The following is a 23,782-nucleotide window of genomic DNA, read 5'->3' as shown; positions in this document are numbered from 1 at the left end:
ATTTTATGTATAAAGGCCAATGTGGTTAAACTCTAACCTTTAAAAAAAACCTTGTCACATAATGCACATTATAATATGAAATATGATTTTAATGTGTTATATAATATATAGATACACATCCATGAGATAGTAACAATGAGTTATTGAACACACACCATCAGGGGCTATTTTTCTGTTACCTATCACTTTTTTCTCAAGCAAGTAAACTATTATCCTTAAACTTGCTCTGTAGGCCAGGCTGACTTTGAACTCAGAGATCTACCTGCCTTTGCTTCCCAAGTGATGGCATTAGAGCTGTGTATCACCATGCTGTGCCTGTCTTCCCGGTCTCACGTCTACCTCTGTGTGGCATTCCATCTACCCTGTTACAGGGACAGAACCCCTCTAGAAAGATTATTTTCTAAGGAAGGAGTGGCCTTTCCAGGCAGCAAGTTTCTTTTATCATCCTGGAGGAAAAGGAATTCTTGTTTCTGTGACTAGAGGAATGGGACAAGAGATAAGAAAACAGGAGAATTTGCCTCTGGAAGTCTTCAAGTCTTCCTTAGTTCAAGGTTCTCAGCCTGCCCAAGTACTATACTTAGGGTAATGACTTCTAAACCCCAACACAAATCAGTCTTTCTCTATATGCTTTTATTTTTTCTAACCTTCAAGAGCCACACTTCAAGATATTATAAAATAAGCTAAGTTTTAAGAAACACAACAAAGTTTTTCCCTTTCGACTGTCACCTTGGAAACCTGCAGAATGTCAGTATTAGTACTGCAGGAATACCGGTGGAACCATTTGTTAGCCTTTATTTTCTCCTCATAAGGCTGCTGGTATTTTGTTCTTGGAGCTGAGATGGAGCTTTTGAGTCACGAGTCTCTTACTGATAAGACTAGCAAATGAGGAAAGTGATCTGGTTTGTACTTTGGTCCCAAATAGAAGTAATAAAACAGTAATTGTTCATTGAAGGACATTTGGAGTTGGTTTAAGAGGATCAGTCAGTATCCTTAATGGATGCAGAAATTATTTTGTGTGCTAATATTTGAACTAGAAAATTTTAACATGTAACATTATCTGTACATCTTTTAAGTTCTTGAGATTTTATTTAGTTGAAATATTTCAAATTTACAAATTCGATATAATTCTAAATATTTAAGAATCTTTTAAACACTTTATCAAAAGGTTAGGTGAATTTTATGACGTTTTTCTTTGACCTTGTTCCCGCAGAAACAAGTGGGAAACTGTCATAGAAGACTAACAGTATTTAACCAAAGCACAATGAATATTGTGAAAATGAAAAGTGGAAGTCATATTGACTGGACTCAAAAACTAATCTTCTAGCTGGGCGGCGGTGGTGCACACCTTTAATCCCAGCACTCGGGAGGCAGAGGCAGGCGGATCTCTGAGTTCGAGGCCAGCCTGGTTTACAAGAGCTAGTTCCAGGACAGGCTCTAGAAACTACAGGGAAACCCTGTCTCGAAAAACCAAAAAAAATCCCCTAATCTTCTAAAAAATAATAAGCACACTAATCAGTTTACCACTAAAACTTATGAATTCATATGTAGAAGAACTAATTCTTTAACTCCTTGAAGTTTACTTCAGAAGACACTGTTGATTTCCTGATCAGATCCCGTTTCCTCTGACTTCTTCAAAGAACACCTGTGTGTTTTTTCTATTTATAATCTGTAGGATGCAGACTTAGTGGAGGTGCTTTCAACCCCAGGAGATGTAAATAGTCAGTGATGATGGCCTCAGCGCACACCCTCACCTCACACCATCATGTCTGTCAGGAAAAGGAGGACTCCTTTTCCCACCTTTTCTTCTTTGCCCGGGGGTGGGGAGTGGTTGCACTCGCAGGAGCCATCAACCTCTGCTTCCACAGTGCTGGGTTAAGGTGCTTATCACCATGCCAGACACAAGCAGGACTCCGACTTCAACCCAACAAACAGAGGTCGGAGGGAAAGTCCAGGTTTTCTCATGATACAAAGAGCTCTTTGGGAAGAAAAACAAATGGGGGAAGCGCTTATTCTTTAGATATGACTGTGTTCGTTGGGTTATGATTGAAGGCTGGCAATGTGGTAAAATAGTTCCCTGCTAAATTAATGAACTCTGGAGTTAATGTCATTTCATCTATGGCATGTAGTGTTAGTGCTTAAGTCTTAAGCTTTAAGATAAACAACTCCTCACTGGTGAAATGACTTTCACCCTGCTTTTAGTAACTTGTGTTTGTGATAATCCTCGCTAACCAGGCCAATCCTTAGTCTCCAGAGGAAAAGCTGTTTCGTAGACTGTTTCTGTGCTGCGCCCACAATTAGGAAATACAGTTAGATGGATAATGGTATTTTGTTTGTATATTCAACAAGAGTCTTAAGTTGGTTGTAATGCATACATCAGAATTGTGTTTCTTTTGTATTGTTGTACGGCTACTAGACTTCCAAGAAAGAATCTCTGAGCCAAGAAGGTAGGAGGTACAGATGGGTCATTAATGGCCCATACAAGCTTGGCTGGCCTGTCATCTTTATATGCCTTATGGCCACAGAACTGAAAGAATTGACTGCCTGATCTCTTTCTGCTCTACTCATTCAAGAAAGTTTGTTGATTCCTCAAGCCCCTCAATGCAATAACATTCAATGTGTGTGTGTGTGTGTGTGTATTGAGCTCTTCATTTTTCTCTGTTCCCTCCCTGCCTCTTCCCTTTCCTCTTCCCCCTTAAACCCTCACCCAAGGTCCCCACGCTCCCAATTTACTCAGGAGATCTTGTCTTTTTCTACTTTCTACTTCCCATGTAGATTAGATCTATGAAGTCTCTCTTAGTGTCCTCATTGTTGTCTAAGTTCTCTGGGATTGTGGTTTGTAGGCTGGCTTTTTTTTTTTGCTTTATGTTTAAAAACCACCTATGAAATGTGATAATTGTCTTTCTGTGTCTGGGTTACCTCACTCAAAATGTTTTCTAGCTCCATCCATTTTCCTGCAAAATTCAAGCTGTCATTTTTTTCTGCTGTGTAGTATTCCATTGTGTAAATATACCACATTTTTCTTATCCATTCTTCGGTCGAAGGGCATTTAGGTTGTTTCAGGATCTGGCTATGACAGACAAAGCTGCTATGAACATAGTTGAGCACATGTCCTTGTGGCACGATTGAGCACGATTGAGTAATATATCCTTTGGATATATTATATATATAATATATATATATATATATATATATATATATATATATATATATATATTACTGGGTCTTGAGGAAGGTTGTTTCCTAATTTTCTGAGAAATCACCACACTGACATCCAAAGGGGTTGTACCAGCTTGTATTCCCACCAGCAATGCAGGAGTGTTCCCTTTTTCCCACAACCTCTCCAGCATAAATTGTCATCAGTGTTTTTGATCTTGGCCATTCTTACAGGTGAAAGATGGAATCTCAAGAGTTGTTTTGATTTGCATTTCTCTGATGACTAAGGATGTTGACCATTTCCTTAAGTGTCTTTCAGCCATTTTAGATTCCTCTGTTAAGAGTTCTCTGTTTAGGTCTGTACTCCATTTTTTTTTGTTGGATTATGCGATCTTTTGTTGTCCAATTTTTTTGAGTTCTTTGTGTATTTTGGAGATCAGTCCTCTGTCTGATGTGGGGTTAGTAAAGATTGTAGGCTGTTGTTTTGTCTTGTTGACCGTGTCCTTTGCTTTACTAAGCTTTTCAGTTTCAGGAGGTCCCATTTATTAATTGTTTCTCTCAGTGTCTGTGCTGCTGGGGTTATATTTAGGAACTGGTCTCCTGTGCCAATGTGTTCAAGTGTACTTCCCACTTTCTCTTCTATAAGGTTCAGTGTGGCTGGCTTTATGTTGAGGTCTTTGATCCATCTGGACTTGAGTTTTGTGCATGGTGATAGATATGGTTCTATTTTCATTCTTCTACGTGTTGATATCCAGTTATGCCAGCACCACTTTTAAATATGCTTTCTTTTTTCCATTTGATATTTTTTGCTTCTTTATCAAATATCAGGTGTTTGAAGATGTGTGGATTGATATCCGGGTCTTCTATTCTGTTCCATTGGTCCTCCTGTCTGTTCTTATGCCAGTACCAGGCTGTTTTCAGTACTGTAGCTCTGTAGTAGAGTTTGAAGTTAGGGATTGTGATGCCTCCAGAAGTTCTTTTATTGCCCAGGATTGTTTTGGCTATCCTGGTTTTTTTACTTTTCCATATGAAGTTGAGTACCGTTCTTTCGAGGTCTTTGAAGAATTTTGCTGGGATTTTGATGGGCATTGTATTGAATCTATAAATTGCTTTGCAATGACATTCTTTTTTTTTTTTTTTTTTCAAGACAGAGTTTCTCTGCAGCTTTTTTAGAGCCTGTCCTGGACCTAGCTCTTGTAGACCAGGCTGGCCTCGAACTCACAGAGATTCGCCTGCCTCTGCCTCCCGAGTGCTGGGATTAAAGGCGTGCGCCACCACCGCCCGGCTGCAATGACATTCTTAAAGGCAGAAAACAAAGTGCATATGAGCATTGTAGCCCTGTGGGGGAGCACAGAGGAATAGAAGCTTGGTAATGAAACTGTCTTGGATTCCGGTTCTGGTCCTGACACATGCTAGCTGCACAGTCTCTTGATAAAACATTCAGTTCCTCCAATTTCTCATTTTCTGTCTATAAAGCTAAGAATTATGATTCTTTTGTGAAATCTGATGAGGAAGTCCTGGAGAGATTCAGGAGACAGAAGCTAGAGCCTTGATCATGTGAGGCAGTGCTCTACCACTGAGTTACATCCCTAGCTCTCTGTCATACAGGATTTTTGATATTTGAATAGTAGAAACATTAACTGGCTCATAAGTAGGCATATAACAAATTATACTCCTTTTTGTGGTCTTCTAGAATCAGTGTACCTAAAACCATTGCTTCTTAATCTATAGCAGTAGTTCTCAACCTTGTGCAACTCCTTAATACACACAGTTCCTCATGTGTGGTGATCCCCAACCATAAAATTATTTTCGGTGCTACTTCATAACTGGAATTTTGCTACTGTGATGATTTGTATTTTTGGGAAGTAGAGGTTAACCAAAGGGGTCGTGACTACAGGCTGATAACTGCTGATCTGAATGTTTCTGTCTGACTTACTGTTTATGCATCTTTCACAATTTACCTACAACTCACTTGTCTTTGGCAGGCCTCCATCTGACTTTTCATTTAGAAAAGTAGTCTATTCAGGAGAGCTAGCTGAGTCATAAGTGAAGTGTCCTATTTAGAAGGGCTTAGTAAAGTGCAAGGAAGGTACAGAGTCAGCAGTATTGTTTAACACACAATAAATACTCTGTAAATGGTCATTGTTATTGTATCCTTAGTCTTAAAAAATAATAGTGTCAAAAAATTGGTCATAAAAATAATTATCCAATAAAAAATGGGATACAGACCTAAACAGAGAACTCTCAACAGAAGAATCTAAAATGGCTGAAAGACACTTAGGAAATGCTCAACATTTTTAGCTATCAGAGAAATGCAAATCAAAACAACTCTGTGATTCCATCTTACACCTGTCAGAATGCCCAAGACTGAAAACACTGATGCCAATTTACGCTGGAGAGGATGTGGGGTAAAGGGGACACTCCTCTATTGCTGATGGGAGTGCAAACTGGCATAGCCACTTTGGAAATCAGTATGGCGATTTCTCATAAAACATCATATTCAGTGAGGTAACCTAGAACCAGAAAGACAAATATAATATGTACTCACTTGTAAGTGGCTTTTAGACATAAAGCAAAGAAAACCCAGCCTAGAAATCCCAGAGAACCTAGACAACAAAGAGGACCCTAAGAGAGACATACATGGATCTAATCTACATGGGAAGTAGAAAAAGACAAGATCTCCTGAATAAATTGGGATCATGGAAGGGGGAGGAAGGGAGGAGGTGGAGAAAATATATAGCTCAATAAAAAAAAATTAAAAATTAAGTTTCTCAAAAAAAAAAAAAATAGGGCCGGGCGGTGGTGGCGCACGCCTTTAATCCCAGCACTCGGGAGGCAGAGGCAGGCGGATCTCTGAGTTTGAGGCCTGCCTGGTCTACAAGAGCTAGTTTCAGGACAGGCTCTAGAAACTACAGGGAAACCCTGTCTTGTAAAACCAGAAAAAAAAAAAATAGTCTCTGTGTTAGCCTTCCATCACTGAGAAAACACCTCAGATAAACAGACCTATAAAGATGAAAGGTGTGTAGGAGGTAGCTCAGTTGTAAATGGACTTGAGTTCAATCTCTGGGACCTTTATACAAAGGCTGGGTACAGTGGTTCCTACATGTAATCCTTTTAGAGTGTGGGGTCAGGAGGATTACTGTGCTTTACTGGCTTGTCAGCTTAGCCTCTTCAGGGAGCTCCTTTGGAAAGAGGCCCCGTCTCCAAAAACAAGGTCCACTGCTGTCCTTAGAAGCAGGATCAGAGGTTCACCTTCATGTACATGTGCATACTGAATCCAAACACACGAAAAGAGGGAAGACTTACTTGATTTAAAAAATTCAGAGGCTTAAGCAGTGGTTGGCCCTCTTGCTGAGCTTTTCAGCTTTGACTTGTCAATACATGGTGATAGTAATGCATGGCAGGGGAAGTTACTTCTGCTCTGGCAGCCAGGAGGCTGAGAGAGATGAGAGACTGAGCCCAAATATCTCCTTCTGTTAGGCCCTCCTAAAGGCTCTCTCACTTCCCAAGTCCCACAAGCTATGATCCAAGTGTACACCTCATGGACCTTTGCAAACATTCAAGATCTAAACCTGTAGCAGAATTACAGCGTAGTCTTTAAAACATCCTTTGGTACTGTTTTGCTACCATTCCATGGATTACAGAGTTCTTTTTGATTATTTTCATATCAACTGCATATATATGCAGATACCTGTACATGCTTATCAATTTGTTCTTCTAAAGATATTAATCATACAAATTTGAAGTCTTCTGTTTGCTGTTTCTTTGAGGGTTTTTCTTTTTTTCCTCCTGGTTTTGTTGAGTTGCAACAATATGGGTATTTTGCCATGCTGGCCATTGTTGTGGTTCGCAAGTGTCACAGCGGGGCAGGACTACTGATTGCTTCCCTTGGCGGTTGCATTTTAATATGCTTCCTGGGATTTTTTTTCTAATAAAAATTCTGTCAGTGACTGAAAAATCTTCGTTAAAATTTTATTACCACAAATCTTAGGTAAATTTTCTAGGAGCTTAAATTTAACATCTAACACATTGAGCAGTTATTTGTCTTGTAATCTCCTGAAGCCTTTACATATATGATTTTGCTTAATCAGACAACATCATAAGACAGATGGATATTTTAATATAACCATCTCTCATTAGAAAAAAAAGTTCAGGAACTTGTATTTGATCCAATTCCAAGTGTTTTAGTCACTGTTTATTGCTGTGAAGAGACACTATGACCAAGGCAACTCTTTTTTTTTTTTTTTTTGAGACAGGGTTTCTCTGTAGTTGTAGAGCCTGTCCTGGAACTAGCTCTTGTAGACCAGGCTGGTCTCGAACTCACAGAGATCCGCCTGCCTCTGCCTCCCAAGTGCTGGGATTAAAGGCGTGGGCCACCACCACCCAGCCCAAGGCAACTCTTATAAAAGAAAATATTTAATTGGAAGCTTGCTTACAGTTTTAGAGGTTTAGTTCATTATCATCATGGAAGCATGCATTGTGCTGGAACAGTAGCTGAAAGCTATATCCTGATCCACAGGTCAAGTGAGAAAATGGGGCCTAGCATGGATTTTTGAAACCTCAAATCCCACCCCCAGTGACACACTTTCTTCAACAAGGTCACACCTACTCAGACAATACTTTTCTAATCCTTCTCAAAGAGTTCTACTCTCAATGACTAAGCATTCAAATATATGAGCCCATGGGGGTCATTCTTATTCAAACTATCACACCAAGTAAAATGGTATCTGTGGGATTTGAACTCAGGGAGTCTGTCTTTAATAAGCCTTGCCTTGAGTCACTAAGATGCTCTACTTGAATTGGTAGAAGATTCTTTCACTATTCATTCCTTGTGCAGTGACATCTTGGTAATGTAAAGGAATAAAGAAAATAGGACTTTGTTTTAATAACATTTAATTATGTGGCATTCATATAGTGGAGGATGGTATCAGCCTAAACCCAGTCCCCAGGGAGAAGCTTTCATAATGATCATGTAAATCCTGATACTGATTATCTGCTTGAATCTAGCTTAGCTATTTCTTTGTGTTATTTACTTACTATTTTAGTATTTGAGAGTTCCATACAGTGTATTTTTTTTTTTTTTTGGTTTTTCGAGACAGGGTTTCTCTGCATCTTTTTTAGATCCATACAGTGTATTTTTATCATGCTTATTTTCTCCATACTTGCAGGTCCATTCCCCTTCTCTACTCACTCAACTTTGTGATTTTTTTTCAAATGTTCACATTAAATCCAATTTGTGCTATCTGTATATCCTCAGATGTATGGCCTTCCACCAGAGCATGGTTGACCAAGAGGTGACACTCTTAAAAAAAAGCAAACTCTCCCTCTTCCAGCAACTATAATTGCCGGTAGTTCCTCAGGTAGGGGCAGGCCTTGGTGTCCACCTCCCCTCTTTTTTTTTTTTTTTTTTTTTTTTCTTGGTTTTTCGAGACAGGGTTTCTCTGCAGCTTTTTTAGAGCCTGTCCTGGAACTAGCTCTTGTAGACCAGGCTGGCCTCGAACTCACAGAGATCCGCCTGCCTCTGCCTCCCGAGTGCTGGGATTAAAGGCGTGCGCCACCACCGCCCGGCTCACCTCCCCTCTTCATGCTAGTATTTGGTCTGATTTAAACTTGCATGTGGTTTGTGCATTTGTCACAATTACTTTGAGTTCATATGTACAGCTGCCTTTTCATGTCTGGTGGATATTGCTTCCTTGTATTTATCAACCACCTTTGACTCTTACAGTGTTTCTTACTTAAACAATGATCTCTGAACCTTGAGAGGAGAGGATTTGATACAGATGTCCCATTTAGGGTTGAGCATTCTTTAGTCTCTCACTCTCTGTACGTTGGTCAGTTGTTGGCCTCTTTGTTAATCACTGTGTATTGTAAATAGAAGCTTTCCTGATGAAGTTTGAGAGATGGCGACAGTCTATGCATATAATACTCAGTCATTAGGATTTTACTTCTGTGTCACTTAACTGTTCTCCCCTAGATCTGTGACCTGTTTAGCTGCAGATTCTCATCTCTGTAATGGTCCTAGGTATGGGTATTGTGTTGTGGAGAGTGCTGTGAGCTCATTCAGAAAGTAGTGGGTTTTCTCATTATGTTTGTGCCACTGTTGCAGCAGTGCACAAACTGGCCAGCCAGCCATTATTTTAGCGTGCAGCGTTCACAGATGGGCAGGATTGATGATTGCTTTTTTGACCATAATAGATGGTAAGAACCTATCAGCCTGAACCAGCAGCCTGTTCTTTAGTGACAGGTCTGTGAGCGGGTGGACCTGGGATGAAAAATAAAGAAGACAAGAAAGTTGTGCTCAGGAGGTCTTACATAAGCTGATGCCTTATGTCAGAAGTACAGCATCTTATATACAGTTTGCAGGGGACAATGGGACAGAATCAGCAGAAAGCTATCATACAGTGTGATGAAGTCAGCAGGAAGCTAATCAAGGAATGTTGTTTAAAAAGGAACTCAGGATATCTCAAGTGTGTCACAGACTGAGCACACAGTGGCCTGGGGATTGATAACTTTAGCTCCTTTGGGGGAGGATTTAAGTTCCCAGGATCAGGAGTTACTGTTCCCCCAAGGCCCTGGCTTCAGGCCGTTACTAGCCTTGCCAAGCATATTCCTGGTTTTAGACAAGAAACTACATTTCTTCTCCATGTATCAGGGTGTCAGGAAAAGCATTGGATCACCCTGGTTCCCAAATCCCTCTTGCTGAAGACACCGTATACTTGAGTCATAGAGCAAGGAAAAATCAAGTTGACTATGACATTTCATACTGTAAGCTCATCAGCTAAAGCTAATGCCTGCCTGCTGCTATACTCCCTGCCATGATGTTGGCAAGGGCCAGCCCACTGAAACTGTGAACAAAACCACATTTAAATGCTTTCTTTTATGAACTGACTTGGTCATGCTGGTGCTTTACAACTGAGACACCAACACTTAGGAACATTTCAAAATACATAATATTTGTATATTTGAGAGGCTAGGTTTTTATTGAAGGCTAGAAAATACACTAGTCCAAAAATGAGGAAAACAAGGAAACTTTGTAAAACTGTTAGTTTGAAATAACCAAAAGGAATAAAATAACAGAAAGTGTTATATATTTGCTAGACCTTTCAAAGACTAATGAATACTCAATGTCCTCTATTATATCAACTAATGAGTACTATTTGTGTGTTCCCCCTTAGAACCATTATGAATGTTAACATTTCGAGTGAGCTCCCAGATTCCTAGATTTAGCTTATAGGATGTCAGATCATAACGGCTTTATTTTGGGACTCTGCTCTGATAGCATTAACAAAGACTCCCAGAGTAGTAGCTCAAACAAGACAAAAGTTTATTTTGAAATTTAAGCCAGGCATGGTGACTCTTGTCTTGAATCCCAGTATTTAGAGCAGAGGCAAATGGACTTCTCTAAGGTCAAGACCAGTCTAGGCTACATTGGGAGTTCCAGGTCAGTCAAGGTTACATATAATAAGACTTGTCTCAAAGAAGACAAAACAAACAAGCAAACAAAAACCAAAAGTGATTTCATACTTATCAAAGACCCTAGCTAGTTACTTCATTGCTTTGTAGTGCCTACCACCCACTAATAGGATGCCTCAAAGTGGCTATTACTATGCAAGCCTGGCATCCAGACAGGAAGTAGGAAGAAGGCAAGAAAGGCAGAAAGAGCTAGTTGTTGGGATTCCACTGTAAGCGGCTTCCCTGGAAATCCACCCCACTACTAATCTATGTTTTCATTGGCTGGGACATAACGTCTTTAACATCAGCTAGTAATAAGAAAGAGTATGGCTATAGCATATGGCTACCCAGAATAAAAACAGGTTCCTTTGGGGAGAAGAGGAAAGGTGGAAAGCAGTCAGGAGCTATTATGTCGCCATTTAGAGACACTCATTGGGACTGCCCGTTTTCAGTTCTTAAGATCCAGTCATCCCCAGCTGCCTGTAAAGCTGGATAGTGGCACAGTTAGCAGAACTCAGCTACTTGTTGACATGTATTACCCAGAAGGCTTCTAGTTGCTTTTACTAATGATAAGTTGGATAAAATTATATTAAATCAATCTGAGATTAATCTGAGTTTTCCTTATATATTTTCCTTAGCATCCTTCCCTGGCCCTTTGGATAATAATAACAATAATAATATTCTGGGTATTTCAGAATATTATTACCTGCATATTTGATGTCTTTCCAACTATAGTAATTCTCTCTCTAGATACAAATTATATAAGCTATCCAAATGCTGTGATTAGAATTTAAAAAATTGTAGGCTATAGCATTTAACATTTGGTTTTTATAATAACAGTTTTTTATAGCATTGATCTCTTTTTACATCTTTTCTACTTTTTCTTTTACAGTATAGCTGAAATACAAAAAGATGTAGAATACAGATTGCCATTCACAGTAAACAACCTAACAATTAACATTAATATGTAAGTAAAATTCTTTTCTATTTTTGTGTACTAGGTTTTGATTTTATGTCTTAGTAGCCAGACAATGATATTGTGTGAACAGAGTTGTAATCTATATTTCATGTAATAGGAACTAACTTTTTTGTCTTGACTCTTAATTAATATCAGATATAAGCTGTTTAAATGAAGTTATTCATAGTAACTATAACATAAAATAGTGCTCAGCTTAATGAAATAAAAACTTTGTGGTTTATTGCTTAATGCATGGACTTAGGAGGCCTTATTAAATACTTGTTCTCTGAACAATTCTAAGGATAAATATGTATCTCTGGCAAGAATTAAAATACATTAACTTGACAAGTATGAGCTTTGTAAATCTATATAAAAGCCTTACAAATTAGGATATATTACAGAGTCATAATAAATGGCTGTAACATGGGCACATGGGCTCCAAAGGCCTCTTTAAAAAAAAAAATTAAAAATCTTGACCTATAAAAACAAAAACAAATAACAAATGAACTTTAGCTATATAAATGAATTAATTTCCCATCCAGTGCCTAGGTAGATATAGGGAGGAGAGTCCAACAAAATCCAGTGTTGATAAAGTTGTCAAGAAGTACTTTCCTTAACCAGTATATAAGCAGAAAAGCCTAAAGGGAAGCATTCTGAGTTTTCAAAATTTAAAAAACAGAGTTCTGGATTTAACAAACTTCTATTAAAATATTTCATAAACTAATCTTAATTTTGTAGTACTTAAAAAAGATTAAATTTTTGACTTTTGAATTAAGATTTACACCAGTGTGAGGAGAGGCATTAGCGCAGCGTTTAGGACTCAGATGAGCGAAGGCTTGCTGACAAGCACTGTAGTGTAGGTCTCGGACTTGCTTCTCAGCTTCTCCTCTGTAGTGTGGTATGCGCATGCCCAGGCTACTCTAGGCAGGATTTTACACACACACAAGCACACATGCACATGAACACATGGCCAGAGCCATAATCCACTAAATAGTCAGGCAGGGTTTTGCATGATTTGCTGTACAGGCATACAATCTATGTTTTAGCTGATATTTTTATTCAGCAAGTTATATTAGCTTTGAAATCAATTCGTTGACATGCTAAAAAGACTTTTCTGTAATGTATGGAGCCGATATTCTGTGTTAAAAAGAATCTCTTGTATTCAATTACTGTGTTATTGCCAGAATATAGCCTTTCATATATTTTCAGTCTGCTCAATATTTATAATAAAGCATGTGTTACTAAAAATTAATCCATATAAGACAATGTGAAAATTTAATTTGCTTTTAAATAACTTTGTTTTAGGATTATGGTTACGTGTATTTTTTTCATTTGTTTGTGTTTTTTGCGTGTTATTTCTTTACTAGATTACTTCCTCCACAATTTCCTCAGGAAAAACCAGTGATTAGTGTTTATCCACCAATAAGACATCACTTAATGGATAATCAAGGATTGTATGTTACCTCTCCATTAGTAAGCAATGTATGTATATGCTATAGTTTATATCAGATTAATCTACCCATTTATTACATTTTTATTGCTGTAGAAATCTGAAGTGTAATAAAATTTTTATTTTGAAATTGGTTTCCTTAGACAATACTGTTTACTTAAGCCTATAACTTGAAGTTCTGAATACAGTGTGGTTGATAATGTGACACGTAGCAGCTTAAATACCCTGAGTGTTTACCTCTGACAATCAAGTTACTGGAAAGTGTGAAGTGTGGGAAGCTTCATTATCGAGTGAATAGACTTTTAACCTGATTTGTTAATTACCAAATATTAATAGTATTGATTCTGTAGGAAACTGTTGTAAATCATTATTGTTAGTATGTTGACACAGTGTTCTTTGCTTTTATATTTTTCCTTATTTTAATTTTATGTGTATTAGTGTTGTGCCTACATGTAAGTACACCACATGTATGCAGTGCCCACAGAGTCAGAGGAGAGTGTCACGTCATCTAGATCTGGAGCTACATAGGTTGTGAGCTGCCTTGTAGGTGCTAGGAACTGAAACTGGGTCGTCTGCAAAACATTAAGTGGTCTTACCCACTGAGCCATCACTCGAGCCCTCTTTCCTAGTTATTAGCTGCAGACATTGGTTAAGATTTCAAATGACATTTATTCCATGAAATTTTGTGTTTTGAGAGGGTTTTTATCATTATGTATTACTGTTACTTTCAGTTTACAATGCACTCAGATCTTGGAAAAATTATTCAAAGTCTTTTGGATGAGTTCTGGAAGAATCCTCCAGTTTTAGCTCCTACTTCAACAGCATTTCCATAGTAAGTATATTTATAGTATGTAACTTTAACATGTTTTCATTTATCATAATTAAAATATAGTTTAAGGGAATTGATGTTCAAAACAAAGATAGTCTTCTGATTGCCACACACTCACCTTCATGCCCATAAGGCCAAAGTTTTCAGAGGGGGCTGTGTATTTCTCATGTAGTTGATTATTTACCCATCGTTTTTGTAACAATAGGCTCATGGGACTGTTCTTGAATTTCATTTTGGCTATTACCTATTGACCTCTTACTGTTATAGATGAGGGTTTTAGCTGCCACAAAATTTCCATTCTCCTCTTATTATATCATGATTGCTACATAAGTCTATTTGGTGTGTTTGTTACATGACTCTTAAGTATTAGCCTTTGCTGAGCCAAGTATTTTTTTAGCTCACTTTTGTTCATGTCTATTAGGCAGGTAATCTCTAGGTTCTGTGTTTAGTTGGTTGTTTTTGTTTGTTTGTGCCCCTCCCCCCCAGTTTTCCTTGTTAGTTACACCTCATCTCTGTCACACAGATCTCATTCAGTAGCTTCCCCTTGTTTTTTTCTTCAAGCTTTCCTTTGTTGTTTTCATATATTAGATTATTTGTTTCTTGAGTTTTATATTTCTCTTTTTTAAAAAAGGTTGTTTCCTAGTTTCTTCGTCTACTGTCTTCCAATAACTTCCTGAGTAGAGCATTAACATGAACAACAAATCATACTAGAACTTGTCCTTAAAATAGGAAAGTGTGGGTGTGTGTCTTAGGGATTTGAGGCCTGAGCCTGTGGACTTGAACATGTCAAGCAGGGCCGCAGAAAGCCATCCCCAATTTTAATCTTATATTTTAAAACAGGGTCACACTCTGTTATCTAGACTTTCTTGGAACTTGCAGTGTGACCAGCAGAGCTTAAAGTTGTCATCTCTGTCTTGGTTTCCTGGGTAGCTAGAATTATAGGCCTATACCACCATGCTTAGACATTTTTCTTTATGAACCCGTAGTTCTGTTAGGTGTTAGTGGCAACTCTTTTGTTCTACTTTTTTCATTAGTTGACTTGGCATTAAGAAGTGTGATTGAGGCCAGGCGGTGGTGGCACACACCTTTAGTTCCAGCACTCAGGAGGCAGAGACAAATGGATCTCTGAGTTCTAAGGTCAGCCTGGTCTACAGAGTGAGTTCCAGGACAGCCAGGGCTATACAGAGAAACCATATCTCAAAAAATAATAAAAAAAAAAAAAAAAAGAAGAAGAAGAAGGAGGAGGAGGAGGAGGAGGAGGAGGAGGAGGAGGAAGAGGAGGAAAAAGAAGAGGAAGAAGAAGAAGAAGAAAGAAGAAGAAGAAAGTGCAATTGAATAATATGAAAACTCATTTAATTCTCTTGTCTGGCAGATTTTGTTAGCCAGCTACCAAGACTGTAGTGGAGGCTATGAGCTATTACCATTTAAGGCAGTCTGAGTTTCCTCACAGCATGCTACATGGAAAGTGGTTGGACCAGCCGAGTAGAAGGTGTACTGCCTGTTTAGATATAGCTGTGAGTATTGCACATCATTTCTGCTGCATTTTAAGTACATTCAGGCTGGAAAAATAAAGAAGAAATAGACTCCATCTCTCACAAGTGTGGCAGAATTCAAAAAACCATATGTTTGTGGGAAGTATGCTCTGAAAATCTTGCAGATTTGTAACTATTTTAAAAATATATAGTCTGACACATCTCTGATCACAAAAATTCACCTGTATTCTATATGCAAAAATACATTCACGCTGTCTCACACAAGAACTCCCACAGTTTATTTTACAAGAGGCTCACACTCGTGTATAGAGGTATAGAGGAGGATTTTCAGCTGTGTTCCTTAACATCTTTTAAACGGAAGAAGGGTAGATTAAAATGACAAGGTTGTTACCTCACGTATATCTAGCATGCAATGGTAGATCTCTGTAGACTACTCTACCCATAATGAGGGAAAACAGGGATTCTGAAATCCAACTGGGCTCACTGCTTTGATAGAGCCGTGGTTTTGCTTTGTAGACTGACCATGGAATAAAATTTGGTTATTGATTTTGCTTTTGGATCATTCTTTCTATTGGATGCATACCATGATCTAGTGATTCAGCTCAAATATAGTTTTGTCATGGATATGTGAGGCTCTAGATTCCACTGGAAAGGTGAGAGAAGGGTCACAGGAAGGAAGGAGAAAAGTGTGAGATGAAATTACAACATTAACTTACTAAAATGAAAACACAGAGGCCCATAAAATAATTATCACATTATAAAAGACCAGTAAAAAGATGCATTTTTATGAAGGTTCAGAGTAACATAGATTAAATATAGAAGTTGTAAAAGATCAGAAATTAAAATGGCACCAGATATATATTTTTTAGTTTGTATGCATGTGTACATGCAAGTACTTGAGGATGTATATGTGGGGGCCAGAGGTTGATATCATATGTCTTCCTATTCAGATCTCTTCTTGACTGCTCATCTTATTCTTTTGCTACAAAGTTTCTTGCAGAACCTTGAGCTCATCAATTGGCTAGGCAGGCTGGCCAGTGACTTCCAGGGATCTTCTTGTCCCCATCTCCTACCCATTCTTCGTACTGGGGTTGCAGATGCGTGTCTCTATGCCCAGCTCTTAAATGGGTGCTAGGAGTGTCAGTGTAAGTCGTCATGCTATCCATCAGATAGAGTAAATGAGATTAGAATCTAATGCTCTTGGAGAGTCTAGAATACATAGAATACAAACTACACAACCTAAAATTTGAATTTGAAATATACTAATTATGTAATGTGAGGGCATATTAAAACTTTATCATTTTTTAAGTCTCAAAATTTATCTTCCAATATAAATCTTGAATCTCTGAAACTGTCTTAACTTTTTCTGTTATTTTTTGTCGTAACTCATGCAGTATTTTGTGGAAATGTATGACACCAAGGCTCAAACTAAGAACCAAGCTAGCCAGACTAGGGTTTAATTCCTAGGTTTTACCTGTTTTTAAATTTTGAGACAGTGACACGCTGTTACTCAGGCTAGTCTTCGACTCACAGTTCTTCCTGTTTCAACCTCTGAGTAGGTAGGGTTATAAGCCTTTAACACCAGCCTAGTTATTTTAATCCATAAGTTTTACAATCTGTAGCCAGTAGAACTTTTTGGGGGGAGAATTTGGAAATGGAATTATTACTCCCCCTGACTCCAGAAAAGAAAATCTAAAGTATAGGAGAGAGTTTGAACCAAGCAGGGGTGAAAACAAGAAGTGCTCTCTTGAACAAGTGAAAGACTGAAAGCTCAAAGAGACAGTTGGCTGGTGTCTGGTGGACTTTTGACTCTGATCATCTGAAGGGAGCTTCATATGTTTGGAAAGTTAACCATTGTTTCTTGGAAGAGAAACTACACCCAGAGAATTAGATGATCTGTATGAAGGTCTCTGTACAGTGTTGAAGGTACTTCGTGGCTTTGCTAACTGTAATTCATGTGACAGGACAGAGATGAATTAAAGACCTGCTAAATGTATCAGAGACAAGACTTCCTGTGGTTTAAAATCCCGTCTCCCATTCTCTTCCCTAAGTCTTAAGAAAAGCAAAGTTCAGTCCCCTTTGAGAGGTGTTAACAATGGATTTCAGAAGCAGGCAGGCAGTGCTTTAGCAACTGTCCAGTAAGGAAAACACCTTCTAAAAATGTTAAAAGCATTGTCTCTCAGCAACCTTACTGGAAGACACACACACACACACACAAAATGCTCATTTATCCATCTCCATTTTAGGTATGGCATATTTTCAAAATGGATCATTGCCCATTTTGTAAGCATAAAAAAAGTTTTTAAATTGTAGTTGTTATTCAACAGCTAAATTGAGCATCACTTCCTGTTTTTAAGATGCTTAATTTTATGTCATCCACTTGCCCTAAAGTTATTAGAAATTCGTTATGTATTAGAGAAATTGCCCTTCAGTGTGTGATATGACTTTCAACTGATTTGACTTTTGCTTTGATTTATGTTAGCTTGTTGGTGGTGCTGGGGATAGAACCCAGAACTTTAGGCTTGCTGGGATATGTTCAACCACTGACCTTTTTTGTATTATATTGTGTAAAAGGAAGCGGTGGGGCTGCCCCACCACCCGGCCGCCGGCTAGCTTTATACCTGAAATAATTACACAGAAACTGTATTCTTTTAAAACACTGCCTGGCCCATAGTTTCAGCCTCTTATTGGCTAATTCTCACATCTTCCTTTAACCCATATTTAGTAATCTGTATAGCACCACGAGGTGTGGCTTACCAGGAGAGATCTTAACCTGCGTCCATCTCGGAGAGGAGAAGCATGGAGACTCACTATGGCGACTGCCTGAAGTGTCTCCCCATTGCCTGCTACCCCTTTTCCCACAATTCTGTTCTGTCTACTCCGCCTACCTAATTTTCTGACTCTTAAAGGGCCAAGGCAGTATCTTTATTAATAATGAAAGTAACACATAGACACTCCTCCATCAATATTGGGCCTGTTGTTTTGGTTTGGTTTGCTTTGCTTTGCTTTGCTTTGGTTTTGGTTTTTCGAGACAGGGTTTCTCTGTCTAATAGCTCTAGCTGGCCTGGAACTCACTCTGTAGACCAGGCTGGTCTTTTTGAACTCACAGAGATCCGCCTGCTTCTGCCGCCCAATTGCTGGGATTAGTCGTGTGCACCATCACCGCCCAGCTTGTTTTGTTAGTGTAAAATTTGTCATTATTTTCTTTTTATAACTTTTGAATTTAGAATTACAGAAATCCTTTCATACTTTCCCCACTTCAAGGTTGAAACATTCCAAAGATTTCTTTTAGCTCAAGATTTTAAAAACTGTATATAATTCTTGATCTGTTAGTTTCTATTTTATTATAAATGTGAGCTCTTGACTTTTTTTTTTTTTTTTTTTTTTTTGCCAAACATGACCACACTGTTTTTCAACTTTGTTTCTATTTTTTGGCTTCGGCATTTTATATTTATTTCAAAATCATTCTAGCCATTCAATAATGCTATGCTTTAATTTTTAGTTAATAATTAAGGTTCTATAATTCATTTTTTGCTGTGTGAAAGAAGTAATATCTCTTTGTTTTCTGTTTTCAGATTATTTTCTTTCTATTCTTGCAAATTTTTAATTAGGGAATACTTCAAAATTCGTAAAGGATGTTTTCTTCTAATAAAATATCCAACTCAGTTAATTTCAATCCTTAAATTATAGTAGTCCTACAAAAATATACCAATATAAAATATAAAGTTTTAGTAGTTATTATTTAGTATCATCTCCAAAAGTCTAACTTTAAGGTAGATTTTGCCCAACGTCAAAGCCACTTAACAAGCAACACCCACTTGCATAAATATACCCATCAATCTCTTTTCTTTCATAGGAGAATGACTGATTGATTGACTTATTATTAGCTCAGATGTTTGCATTTTTCAGTGTTCATTTATGCCTGAAGTACTCCTGACTCTTTTATAATTTGATTTCTTCTCAATTTATTGTTTGTTTTGAGATAAGATCTCCCTATGTAGCCCTGTAGTCTAGAACTCTTTGCAGACAGGATGGTCTTGAACTCATAGAAATTTGCTTGCTTCTATCGCTCTAGTGCTGGGATTACAGGTGTGGGCCATTGAAGCTGCCCAGCCTCTTCTCACATTTATGGGAGGAAAGGTGTTCATTTTAAAACATCTTGCTAAAATAAATATTAACTGAATTACCAAGTTCAGTTAATAAATATTAACTGAAGTTCCAAGTAAATAATGACTTGCTACTCTTAAAAATATACATTTGTGTTTACATATGAATCTGTTTGTAATGTTTCTAATATTTTAGTATAGCTCATGTATATATTTAATTTTTCTTTCAAGATCTCTAGCAAAAGTCTAACTTTAAGGTAGATTTTGCCCAACATCAAAAGCCACTTAGCAACACCCACTTGTATAAATATTCTGGATAAAATAAAGAAATAATAAATAATAAAGAAGCAAAACTAAATTCTATTATTGGAGTGTGAAAACTCAATAATGATGTATGTGATTTTTACAGAGAGCAATTGGATTGTTTGCTTTCTAGAGCATTCTTCCTCCTTTTCATAGGAACCATACTTTATTTTTTAGGTGCTTATAGTTTATAATTTATATAATTAATTATAAAACCACTTGCCCGTGGCTAGAGAGATGGCTCAGAGGTTAAGAGCACTGACTGCTCTTCCAAAGGTCCTGAGTTCAATTCCCATCAACCACATGGTGGCTCACAACCATGTGTAATGGGGTCTGGTGCCCTCTTCTGGCCTGCAGGCATACACACAGACAGAATATTGTATACATAATAAATAAATATTTAAAAAATAAAATCACTTACCCAAGGAAATTTCCTTATGTGGAAATGCATGACCCTGTTATTTGGGGCAATTCAGTGATAATTTTATTCTACCTGATGATCTTCTCTTTCTTTCTTCAGCCTATATAGTAATCCAGGTGGAATGCCTCCTTACCCTTCTCAGGGTTTCCCATTTCTTCCTCCATATCCTCCACAAGAGGCTAACAGGAATATCGCATCTTTGTCTGTAGCTGACACTGTTTCTTCTTCAACCACAAGTTATACCGCAGCCAAGCCAGTGGCTCCTTCATTTGGCATCCTTTCAAGTCTGCCATTACCTGTTCCCACGACAGAATCTTCAGCACCGGTTGGTATCTTCAGGAGTCTGTATTTTGTGCCTGTGAATAGGTGTTCAGTCAGCTAGCATGTGTTATGTCCATTTACTGAGATAGGCATGAAATAAAAGATTAAATCATACTTTTTTCATCCCAAGTAAAAAACTCAAAAAGGTAACCAATAAAGAATTACAAATATAGAGCTTCTATAGATAGTGTAGGGTTATGGGAAACAACTGAGGTCATTGCCCCCAGAAACCAAGTAGAAATAGTAGGGAAACAATATTCCAGCTTTTTACTTTATTCCTAGTGCTTCATACTATGCACACAGTAGATGCTCTGTGAAAATGAGGCAGATAATGGATGGGTCAGTTTGTGTTTTAGGCCAGATTTCTAAAGATGGTTATAAAATTTTGAGGATAACAAGAAGGTCACTAAAGCACTTGGTGATTGGAAACACTGGCAGAGGCCTTGCACTATATGCCAGGGAGCATGTTAGTAACGTTGCCTATAATAGATCTCTCTAGCTGTTATGTGTGAACAAGGCACACAATGTGATTATATAGGAGAATCAAGTATCAAATCAAAGAGGGTCTGTTGAAGCATGCTGAAGGTTCACAGCATTTTATTGGCTTTAAAATTGTATGTTCATAAGTGAAACTGATATCTGTTGTCATGTAAGATATGAAAGAAAAAAGAGACCAATATGTGCATACAGTATATCTGTAGATTTGGAGGCTGGCATAATGGTCAGGCATTAAAGGCCTGTGCAATCACAAGGAACTGAGTTCAAATCCTGAGAACCTACCGTAAAAAATCCAGGCATGGTAATCCATTCCTGTAATACCAATTCTGGGGAATTAGACACAAGATTTCCTGGGGTTTGTTAGTCATCCAGAGTAGCCAAATAATGAGTTCCTGGTTCAGTGAGAAAACCCTGTTGTCAAAATACCCAGTGTTGATCTCTGGCTTCACTTCAACACACACCTGTACCTGTGCTCACATCTACACACACAAAACACAGATACATAAATATGTGTATGCATATACATTATAGTCAACATTACTGATTTTTACAGTTTAAAATTATTAAAAAAATATACCTGAACAGATTTTGTTTTTCCAAAATTTTTCATTACTGTGTTAATAATGATTATGAACACACTATCGGTTATTTTGTTTTTTGAGACAGGGTCTCTTAGTAGGTAGCTCTTGCTTTCCTGGACCTCACTGTGTAGGCCAGGCTAGCCTTGAACTCAATGAGATCTTCCTATCTCTGCCTCCCGAGTGCTAGTATTAAAGACATATGCCACCATACCTGGCAACAAACTATAATTAATATTTAAAATATTTTAAGGAAAAAATTTGGGATATTCTAATACATAAACATCATAACCATTCAAATTGGTACTATGTTCTTCATCTACCCTATTATTTAACTTAAATATGTAACTACTCAGAGTGCTAGCAATTTACTAATTTATGCTTGATGTTTTTTCTTAAAAGTATATTCATTTACATCTATGAAATCCACAGATGACTCTTTATAGGTGCTCTCAAGAGATTTATTTTATAATCATACACTTCCACACAGGCTAATACAGGCTCTTCTAAGGCCCATATCCAATCCCCATCAGAAAAGGTATACTCATATGTATAACAGTACATTGAGGATGGAGGCACTCATTCCTCAGGAGACAGAGTTCCAGTTCAGCCTGAACTAGTTAGTGAGTTCAAGGTCAGGTTGATCTACACAGTAATACCCTGTTTGAATAAATGAAATAAAACAAGTAAAAGTCCATTGAGAAATAGACCGATGTAAAGGAAATATATGTACATGTGAAGTGCAAAACTGGAGTTGTGAAAGTGAAAGCACTAATAGATATAAATAGAAGTTTATATCAGATAAATGGGACCAATCAAAAGTATAGCTGAGGTTTAATACTCTTCAAAACTCTTCTTTAGATTAACCAAAATGGTTTTGGTTATAAGATGCCGGATATCCCTGATGCATTTCCAGAACTTTCAGAACTAAGGTAAAAAACTTAAAGAGTAAAGATAGTTTTGTCTATTTTATTTATAGTTTCATATTCAAATTAAGTTAAATGATTTAAACTTTTTTCACTGTTCCTTCACTGTGGTTGTCTTAGTGGGTAAATGGTGGAAATCACCTTTTGTATGATAAATTTTAACATGACTCGTCTATATCTAGGGATTGCTCTAGATGCCAAGAATGATGGGACGATTACCAGGGCAACAGAAGTTCTCTTCCCTCTCAGTCTTTGAGAATTATTTGTGAATATATTAGATTCTGATAATTGCAAAAATAGATCTTTCATTATTTCTTTAGTAGAGTAATGTTAATGTTGTATATAGATGAGTAGATTAAAGTTAGCATAATATATTGGCAAACTAGTTTTAGATTCATATTTTTATTCAAATTTATAGCAGGTGAGATGGCAGGATTCAAGCTTAAGGTACTATTTTTCATATAACGTAAGATGTGCCACAAATAAAGCATTTGCTGCTCCCTCCGTTTAGTGGAGTATCCCATGTACCACACTAAAGATTTATTTTATCCATGAGGCTATTATTAAGACCATTGAGTGCAATTAAGAAGTCTTTGTAATTTTATGTCTACAGAATATAAATTCTACCAGGAGTATACAGATTAAAGCCTGTGTGCAAAGCTATAATTTTAAAAAACAAAGTTTGACATTATTTGATTCAGTATTTTAATTCATGGGTAAACATCAGAAATAATTTTTGAAGAATGCAAGTCCCACAACAGAAAAGATGTATTACACATATTTTACGGCTTCAATATGCTATATAATGCTCAACTGCCAAGAAATAAGACTTATCTATTTTATAAATACTATCTTTCTTTTCTCCTTTTTAAAAGTTGACCTACTATAAAAATTTGTGAAACATAACACTATGGAAGGAGAAATAAAATAGTGTGATCGGCCTCCATATTTTTAATGCTCCCCGTGACTCTCACTCTCTTGTTCCTCATGTTCTTCTATCCAACTATGTGGGTAACTGTGGATATGCATCAGGCTTGCTCTATATGACTTTTTCAGTTCCTTTTTTTTTTTTTTTTTTTTTTTAGTGCTGCAATGGGCTGGGCCATTCCACGTTAATCACTAATTTTAAAAATGCCCTCCAGGTTTACATTTAGAGTAAGCTTACAAAGGCATTTTCCCAATCAAAGTTTTCTCCTCTTAGATAACTCTAGCTTGTGTCACATAAAACTAGCCATCACACAGGTCATGTTGAAAAATTGAACATTTATCATTGTGGAGAAAAACTAGATGATTG

General features: G+C 37.4%; 1 protein-coding gene across 2 annotated transcripts in view; it reads left to right on the top strand.

The window, feature by feature from the left end:
* Positions 1–23,782, top strand: part of Vps37a (VPS37A subunit of ESCRT-I) — a 35,464-nt gene that overhangs the window by 1,215 nt on the left and 10,467 nt on the right. For both annotated transcript variants that reach the window (XM_038325603.2, XM_038325602.2), the window contains exons 2-6: positions 11,498–11,572; positions 12,931–13,045; positions 13,745–13,845; positions 20,265–20,490; positions 22,424–22,494. In XM_038325603.2, coding sequence (XP_038181531.1) covers positions 11,498–11,572; positions 12,931–13,045; positions 13,745–13,845; positions 20,265–20,490; positions 22,424–22,494 — 588 coding nt within the window. The remainder of the gene's footprint in view (positions 1–11,497; positions 11,573–12,930; positions 13,046–13,744; positions 13,846–20,264; positions 20,491–22,423; positions 22,495–23,782) is intronic.

The sequence above is a fragment of the Arvicola amphibius genome, chromosome 4, assembly GCF_903992535.2.
Source record: "Arvicola amphibius chromosome 4, mArvAmp1.2, whole genome shotgun sequence".
Classification (NCBI taxonomy): Eukaryota; Metazoa; Chordata; class Mammalia; order Rodentia; family Cricetidae; genus Arvicola; species Arvicola amphibius.
The sequence above is the reverse complement of the archived record's forward strand: the minus strand, read 5'-3'. Positions and strand labels throughout refer to the sequence as shown.